The sequence below is a fragment of the Sus scrofa genome, chromosome 2 (genome assembly GCF_000003025.6).
Source record: "Sus scrofa isolate TJ Tabasco breed Duroc chromosome 2, Sscrofa11.1, whole genome shotgun sequence".
NCBI classification, from domain to species: Eukaryota; Metazoa; Chordata; class Mammalia; order Artiodactyla; family Suidae; genus Sus; species Sus scrofa.
The window spans coordinates 295020-303297 of NC_010444.4; the positions used below are offsets into that span (position 1 = coordinate 295020).

The window sequence follows — 8278 nt, forward strand, 5'->3', positions numbered from 1 at the left end:
TTCTTTGAAGAACTGTGTTTTTTGATAGGCTTGTTTGTTTTTTTGGTGTGGAGCTGCAGAAGGTGTTTATAAATTTTGGAGATTAATCCCTTGTCAGTCAATTCACTTGCAAAGATTTTCTCCCATCCTGTGGGTTGTCTTTTCCTGTTGTCTAGGGAGACACACATTTTATTTATTTATTTATTTATTTTTTGGTCTTTTTGCCATTTTTGGGGCCGCTCCCACCTCATATGGAGGTTCCCAGGCTAGGGGTCCAATTGGAGCTGTAGCCGCCGGCCTACTCCAGAGCCACAGCAACGCAGTGACCTACACCACAGCTCACGGCAACGCCGGATCCTTAACCCACTGAGCAAGGCCAGGGATCGAACCCACAACCTCATGGTTCCTAGTCGGATTCGTTAACCACTGTGCCATCCGGGAACTCCTTTATTTGTCTTTTTAGGGCTGCACCCGCAACACATGGAGGTTCCCGACTGCAGGCTGAATCAGAGCTACAGCTCAGCCTACACCACAGGCATAGCAACACGGGATCCAAACCGTATCTGTGACCTACACCACAGCTCACGGCAACGCCAGATCCTTAACCCACTGAGCAAGGGCAGGGATCGAACCCACAACCTCATGGTTCCTAATCGGATTCGTTAACCACTGTGCCATGACGGGAACGCCTAGTCACATGTTCTTAAACTTACTTCATTCCGGGGCCTGCACTGTGTCCGGCCACTGTCCATGGCACAGAGGCCACCCTGCCCACGTAACCTTGGGAACAGTGGAAATCAGTAGAACGTTCTCAAGTGGTTCCCCTGGAGCAGGGGAGCGGGAACAGGGCCACTGCAGACACTGTCCGAAGCAGGGTGGTGACACAGTGGGTGTGGCCGGCAGGGTCCCCAGGCCAGTGTGGCTGCTGGGTGGGGCCAGGGTACAAGTCAAAGGGCAGGATCCCGAGGCAGGAGGACTGGCTGAGCAGGGTCAACCCCATGGCCACGGTCAACCCCAGTTCTCTTCCGTGTCCCCTCCAGGGGGTGCCCCCCCACCTGACACCCCAGGGGGCAGAGGCAGTGGACGGTCTGGGGCCCCAGCCACTCGACCTGGGGCCTGGTCAGCCACACCAGCTGGCCCTCTCAGGCCTGCATTTCCCTCGTGCGGTCTCCGTCTCGAGCCCACCTGCCAGGAGAACGGGTGATGGGAAGGGCTGTGGATTCCTGCCCTGTGGTTAGTCCTGGAGCCAGTGCCCAGTCCCTCTGTACCCTCAGCACATCTGTAGGTGGCGGGGCGGGGGGAGAGCAGCCACACCTGCTCCACCCCATGCTGTGGGTGACAGTGATGAGACGCGTGTGCAGGGTGGGCCAGCTGGGTCCAGAGGAGGAGCCAGATGCTCACACAAGCGCACGTGCATGGTCACATGCACACAGCACACACGTGCCACTGTGGGAGGCGGAGCCAGAGGGACACCTGCACCGTGGTGATGCTGTAATCCAGGCACCAGCGCACGGGGGCCGGCATGGACCACTGGTGGCCTTATTCACATTGCCTTTGGGCTTCTCAGGCTTCTTCGTTCCAGGGTTCCCGAAAGCGCTGTGATGCAGGCCCGTCATGGGAACACTCTAGACAGGCCCTCCCCGAGCCAAAGCGGCACCTGGTGAGAAGTGGCCCTCATGGGAGTTGGCCCGCTCTTCCTGGTCCTGGAGTGGCCCGGCCCCCACCGGCTCCGGGGGCGGCTGCATGGGGTCCCCGGGTGGGGAGGTTTGGGGCTGAGCAGGCTGGCCCTGAGCACTCACGCCTCTGTCTGGACGAGGAGCAGACATCCACAGGCTTTATACTATGAAGTGGCCCCAACAGTGTTTCATCAACGGGGTAAGGATGCCCAGGGAGACTAGTTTCCCAAAGGGCATCCCAGAGGCCAGGGGTGGAGACCTGGGCTCCCGTCGGGGAGGCTGGGTCAGCCCAGGGGGGAGGGCAAGTCCATGCCCACCCTGCAGCCAGTGCCGGGCTCCTCTGCCAAGCTCCTTCCACGTGTCGTCCCCAGGAGCAGCCTGTTGTCCCCAGGTCAGCAGAGGTGCTAGCCAGGCCCTTAGGTCCCGGGTGGCTTGGCGGGGCCCTCCTCTGCCTGCCTGGTTAGGAGCTGTAGAACCTTTTTGGAGGTAGCCAGCAGGACTGCAAGACCCAGAGGCAGTGGAGGGCTCCTACCCTGCGCTGAGACAACCCCCCACACCGGTCCTGATGTCCCCATGGGGCACCCTTTTCCATCTCCCTGAGGCTCTGGGATGCCTTCAGCCTGGAGGGCGCATGAGTGCTCCCAGCCGTGGGATACACTGTCCTCAGGGTGCACAGGAGTGCGTAAACCCAAGCCCGGGGCACGCAGGCCGCCGAGGAGGGCTGGCCGGCACGCCGGCTGGGCAGGGCCCCTGGGAGAGGCGGCGGGAATGGGGCCGGCCCCTGCGGTGGCTCTCCTGGGTCCGGCAGAGCACGGCCGCTGCCCCCAGGAAGGGGGCTGAGCCTTCCCAGCGGGGCCCCCTGCTGGCCCTATGGCATCCCAGCCACGCGCCTCCTGAAGCTGCCCCTGGAAGGCCTCCTGAGTTTCTGCAGGACACCCCATCCCAGGCCGGGGCCTGGAGGACAATGCGGTGCTGCTCGAGCAGCGGCAGCCCTCGATGGCCGAGCTGCAAGCTGCACAGGAGAAATTCCAACCGGCGCCCCCGCCCCCAGGGGCTCAGCAGGGGTCTCCCCCTGCCCTGCAGGACAGTGAACCGTGGAGCACCCCAGGGCCTTCCTGCTCACCCCAGCCACCTGCTCATCTTCTCTAAGACTCAGCCACTGGCTGGGCCCCGGGGCAGCCACTGCAGACGCTGAACCTGACCTTCCTCGGCCCAAGGGATGTTCTCAGGGTGGGGCCCCACCCTGCACAGACCACACAGCCTGGGGGAGACGCCGACCCCAGCGTGCTCACTTCCAGTGGGCCCCGGGCCTGGAGCGACCGTCCAGAGCTCCCGCCTCGCCCCACCTCTCTCAGCAGAGATGCTCTTTGGGAAGGATGGGCTCTCTGGCCCACCTGCCCAGCACCAGCAGGCCAGGCCTGCCCACTGGCTGAGGAGCAGCAGCAAGAGAGTACCAAGGCCTCAGGCCTCCCTCGGGGGACCCCAGAGCCTCTGCATCTGGCCTGCCTGTCCCCAGCCAAGAGCAGTCCTCAGGATTGGCTGTGGCCATGGCGATGCACCCCCAGGGAACTACAAGTGCCCGCTCCAGTGGCCCCAAGACATCGGCTTTGAGCCTGAGTGCTGAGACCTTTGCCCTTGAGCATGGACCAAGGCCACCCTCAGGGCCACACCACAGGCCTGGGCCTGCAGCCCCACCGAGGACCAGCCACAGGTCCTGCCCAGCCCACCAAACACAGAGCCACAGAGCTCAGGACACCCTTCCTGCCCCCCCCAGGGCAATGACCAGCAGGGCCAAGACAGAGCTAGGACAATGCCCCGAGCGCCGCCCCAAGGCCCTGCAGGTGCCCACCCCGCCACCTCTGCATCCACAGAGAAACTGTACGCTCAGGGGCTCCCAGAGGAGGGGGTTATTGGGAGCACAGTGGCCCCAAGGCCCTGGGAGGCCAGCAACACACCTGCCTCTTCACGCTGGCCTGCCTGTGGGACAACGTCCGCCTCACAGCAGCTGCGGGCCAGGCCCTGGGAGGGCAGGGGCACGGCGAGCTGCCCCCTGCCAGGATGAAGACTGCTGTGGCCCTAAGCGGTCCAGAATTCCCACTGGAGACAAGACGAGCCCTCTCAGAGCTCTCTGTGGCCACCTGGGACATGGACATGCCCCACAGGGCCACTTCAGTGACCAGAACACCAGGCCACTCTTACTGAGGGCGTGGCTGGGGAAGGCGGGCCGGCCCCCCGTCCTACACCTAAGTGATAGGTTCCTAGAAGGATGGAGATAGACGCCTGGCCCCAAGATGTGGCTGTTGACCTTGGAGCCCTGCTGTAGACACCCTCTCCCGGAGCGCGGAAGCTCAAGTTGGGCAGCAAGAAACAACAGCCTGCGGAAGACCCCTGCCTGCACAGATTGGCCACCACCAAGGATGAACTGCCCTCTTCCCCCTCCCCGACCGTCCCCTCCTCCTCCTTTGCTGTCCCGCCACAGACCCTTCAAAAGCCCGGCATCACCTCGCGGCATCTCCTCTCAGTCAGGGCTGGCGCCATCCTGAGCCCAGCGCAGCCCCGCCTGATGTCTTAATAAATCTTTCTTGCGTTATCCACTTGGCCCTGTGCGCTTCTCCCTCGGCAAACCTGATGGCAAGAAGGCAAGGTCTGCCCAAGTCAGTGACTGCCTTTCGAGGTACCTAAAACTCAGGACACAGGATCCTACCCGGAGTCGGAAGGACCCCGCCCCGTCCTGGGACCACTCCCAAAGAAGGCCCCCCTCCCAGGGAGGGAACAGCCTCTGTCTCAACTTCCTGCCCTGCGGGGCAAAGCAATAACATTTCCACGTGTTAAGCGCTAGGCTGCCCTGTCTTGCGCCCAGAGGTCCCTGCAGGACGCACTGGGTACCCCGAGGCAGGAAGCCGCTGGCTGGCTGAAGCTGAGGCTCCCGCCAGCCTCCCGGGAGGCCACACACACCACAGCCTCCCAGCCTCAGCCAAATACCAGGGTCAAGACCATCAAATAATTTACTGCGATTCAGCCTGTGCCCAGCGGGCCGGGGAGGGGGCTGGAGGAGAGTGACAGCTGGGGTGCCAGTGGCGTCAGTCCACGACAGTCCGTGCAAAGCGTCCTGGGAGGCCTGCGGCCACTGTGGCCGCCGACCGGGGCTGGCCGGGCGCCGGCGGCACTTCCTTCCTTCCTCCTTCCTCCTTCCTCCGCGTGCGCCTCCTCCCCGCATCCGCCACCTCTGCGCCCCAGCGCCCAGCTGCATGGAGGCCCCGCAGAAGGTCCGCAGACGGGGCAGCGGCGGTGTCAGGAGAGCAGGCACTTGCAGCTCAGGCAGCCGGGGCCGCCCTCGTCGGGCGGGCTCAGCTTGCGCACCTTGTGCTGCCGGATCTCGCGCACCAGCGTGTAGAAGGCGTCCTCCACCCCCTGGGACGAGAGCGCGGGCTCAGGGCCGCCCCGCCGCGGCGCCGCCCCGCCCCTGGCCCACACTCGGGGAGCAGGGGCCCCAGGGCCACCGGTCAGGAGGCCTCTTCCTCAGCAGCTCCCCCACAGCCCACGAAGGGGTCAGGGCCGACAGGGGACTGCCCCCCCCGGGGGGGGCCCCCAGGGTCACCGCTCCGGCCTGGCTCAGGGCAGCTCTCTCCGGGGACCTCCACCTCCCCCCTTCCATCCGGGGACACTTACAGCAGGAGGGGCTGCTGGGTCACGGGGGTCCCGGAGGGTCCCAGAGGGTCCCGGAGCCGGAGCCAGAGCCAGAGCGGCTGCCCTGTGTCGAGGGAGAGGGGCGGTGAGCGCTGCTGCGGGCGGGGCGGGGCGGGGCCCTGGCCGGCTGGGGGCGGGGCTCCGGCTCACCTGTCGGGTCTTGGCTGAGGTCTCGATGTAAGGGATGCCATAGCTGCGAGCGAGGTCCTGGGCCTGCCGAGACTCCACGGTGCGCGCGGCCAGGTCACACTTGTTCCCCACCAGCACCATGGGCACGTCGTCCGAGTCCTTCACCCGCTTGATCTGCTCCCTGCAAGGGGAGGTGTGAGCCAGCGGGCAGGGTGCCGGCGTGCTCTGGGCCCCCAAGCGAGGCCCGCGGGCAGCTCACCTGTACTGGTGGATATCCTCGAAAGATTTGGTGTTGTTGATGGCGAACACGCAGAGGAAGCCCTCCCCGGTGCGCATGTACTGGTCCCGCATGGCACTGTACTCCTCCTGGCCCGCGGTGTCCAGGATGTCCAGCAGGCACGTCTCCCCGTCAATGACCACTTGCTTCCGGTAGGAGTCCTGAGGGGGGGACACCACTTAGGGACCTCTGGCCCGCCCGGGATGGGCTGTTCACACCACCAGCCCCTCCCGCGCTCCTCTCGTGCCCGCCCAGGACCTGTGACGAGGGGAACCCGTCCTGCAGAGCGGGCAGAAGACAAGCCCACATCGGGATGCGGGCTGGAGGCTCACCTCTATGGTGGGGTCGTACTCATCCACAAAGTGGTTCTGGATAAGCTGGATGGTCAGGGCACTCTTCCCCACACCTCCAGCGCCCACCACCACCAGCTTATACTCCGTCATCGCTCCTCAGGAGGCCACAGCACAGGACTGCAGTGGAGGAAGCAGCATTCAGCGTGGCCAGACCATGCAAGACAGGCCCGCTGAGCTCCCAGGGCCCGTACATCCAGGTAACAGGGGTCGCAGCCACAACCGCGGCCCCGCGGCGCACCTGTGGCACCTCCAGCTGCACTTAATGACTGCGGGAGAGAAGCAGGGAGCCGGCCCCAGAGGCAGGGCTGACAGGAGGGAGCATCTCCCAGGCACGCACCCGAATTAGAAGGTGCTGGATAGGCAAAAAGCCTGAACTGGAGGCACCGCGGGCTGAGGTTACAAGCGCCCCCCATGAGAACAGGTCTTGCCACAGTGGCGGGCCAGGCAGCATGCCCAGACAGGCCTGTGGCAGCCAACAACCAGCTCCAGGCCCCTCCGGGCATGCTGGTGCATTTGACAAGTATTCACTGAGTGCCTACTGCATGCCAGGTGCTGTTCCAGGCACAGGGTGACAGGCAGTCGGGAGGAACCCCTACCGACAAGCTCAGGCCACGCTCCAAGCCAGACTCACATAAGTGAAAATAAAGGGAAACCTGCGGCGCCCTCTCGGCATAAGAACTTTGGGGAACATAAACCAAGGCAGGTGAAGAGGCCGGCAGGGGCCAGGGCTCCAGGAAGCAGGAGCTGATCAACAGGAAAAGACCTTGTGTGGCACAAGGGAACAAGCGAGAAGGGAAAAAAAGGGCCTGGGGCCAAGGCCCCCCAGCCCCAGCTGGAGATGTTTAGACAGGGTAGGTACCCTGCGGGGACAGAGGGCAGTGACTTCCTAAACTCTAGGTTTGCCTGGTGTGTGTGATGGCCGCCGGGTGCCCGAGTTCTTCGCAGGGATCCTTGGAACGCTGCAGGGGGAGAGACTTTGCCCAGGGCCATGGTCATGGGCGGGCCTCGGCTCGGGGAGCAGTCAGAGAACAGACTGAGAGCGCTTGCGGGGCCCCAGAAGACAGGGCCCGGGACCTGGAGTCGGAGGGGCTGGCCTGGGCGAGGCAGGGCGTACCAGCCGCCGCCTGCAGCCCCAGCCGCAGCGCCCCGCCCGCCGCCGCCCGCGGCTCACCTGCGCCCCCGCGCGCCCGCGCGCCCAGCGAGAACCGCGGGCCCCCGTCCGGCCCGGCCCCCGCCGCCCCCCGTGGTCCCCGCCGCACTCACCGCTCACTGGCGCGACTGCCCCCGGGGCCGGGGCCGGGGCCGGGGCGGGGGCGGCGGCGGGGGCCGGGGCCAGGGCGCGCGGCTCGCCCAGTGCATGGGCTCCGTCCGCGGCGGGTGCGGCTCCGGCAGCTGGCTGCGGACTCTCGACCGGGCCCGCGCACGCCCCGCCTCGCCCCCGTCCGTCAACCAGGCGCGGCCCGCCATTGGCTGCGCCTGCCGGGCCCCGCCCTAGAGCCTCTTCGCCCCGCCCCGATTGGCCGGGAGGCCCGCCTGTCAGATGCCTCGGGCCGGGCGGGGCTTCCGGGAGCGGCGCGGAGGGCGGTGTCGGCCCTGGTGGCCCGCGTGGGCCGCGGCCTGTGGGTCTTGGTGGGCCGGCTGTGGGGTCCGGGGGAGGAAGCTGCTCCGTGGACGGCCTGGACTCTCCCAGGAATAAGCAGGGCCCTCAGGGAGACAGAGATCCCGCGGAGAAGCGGGTCGAGGCCCGTTGCGGACTGGGGCAGGGTCCTCAGGGCCCAACTCGAGCCCCGCACCGGGCCCCTCGGCCCTCGAAGTTGCTCACGGGTGCGCCCACGCGCCCCAGGCTCTCCCTGCGCTGCGCAGCCCACCGCAGGGGGTCGGGGAGCGGAGGGGACAGCCCGGGGGCCGAGCCTCAGGGAAGATGGAGCCCGCGAGGTCAGCACCGAAGACACGCGGGGAGCCGGGGCCGTAGAAAATCGGAGCGGCTGCGGGGAGGAGGGGCAGGGGCAGGTGGCTCCTGGAGGCGCTCCTACCGCTCCCGGGACGCCTGGCAGCTTCGGCGGGGTCGTTGGTCTCAGCTCAAATCTTACGTCTAGGGCCTGACGGGGGCGTCTGAGCCCACGGAGCATTGAATCTGGCCAAGTGTTTTTACCGGGGGTTGGGGGGGGCTACTCACG

At 65.9% G+C, this 8278-nt stretch overlaps 1 protein-coding gene across 2 annotated transcripts; it reads right to left on the reverse strand.

The window, feature by feature from the left end:
- Window positions 4643-7520, reverse strand: HRAS (HRas proto-oncogene, GTPase). Of its 2 annotated transcripts, XM_021082554.1 has the most exons (6): window positions 7365-7520; window positions 6081-6218; window positions 5731-5909; window positions 5493-5652; window positions 5325-5406; window positions 4643-5066 (listed from the first exon to the last, which is right to left on the reverse strand). In XM_021082554.1, the coding sequence occupies exons 2-5, from the start codon at window positions 6189-6191 to the stop codon at window positions 5344-5346; spliced, it is 513 nt and encodes a 170-aa protein (XP_020938213.1). In that variant the 5' UTR covers window positions 6192-6218; window positions 7365-7520; the 3' UTR covers window positions 4643-5066; window positions 5325-5343. The 2 variants fall into 2 exon arrangements, with proteins under 2 accessions (XP_020938213.1, XP_020938212.1); XM_021082553.1 differs by lacking the exon at window positions 5325-5406.

Bases quoted from the DNA above. Each gene is read 5' to 3' on its own strand.
- HRAS (XM_021082553.1), bottom strand. From the start codon at position 6,191: ATGACGGAGTATAAGCTGGTGGTGGTGGGCGCTGGAGGTGTGGGGAAG. The intron at 5,910-6,080 runs GTGAGCCTCCAG...TCCCCCCCTCAG, and splicing joins AGTACGACCCCACCATAGAG to GACTCCTACCGGAAGCAAGT. The intron at 5,067-5,492 runs GTGAGCCGGAGC...CTCTCGTCCCAG, and splicing joins CCTCAGCCAAGACCCGACAG to GGGGTGGAGGACGCCTTCTA.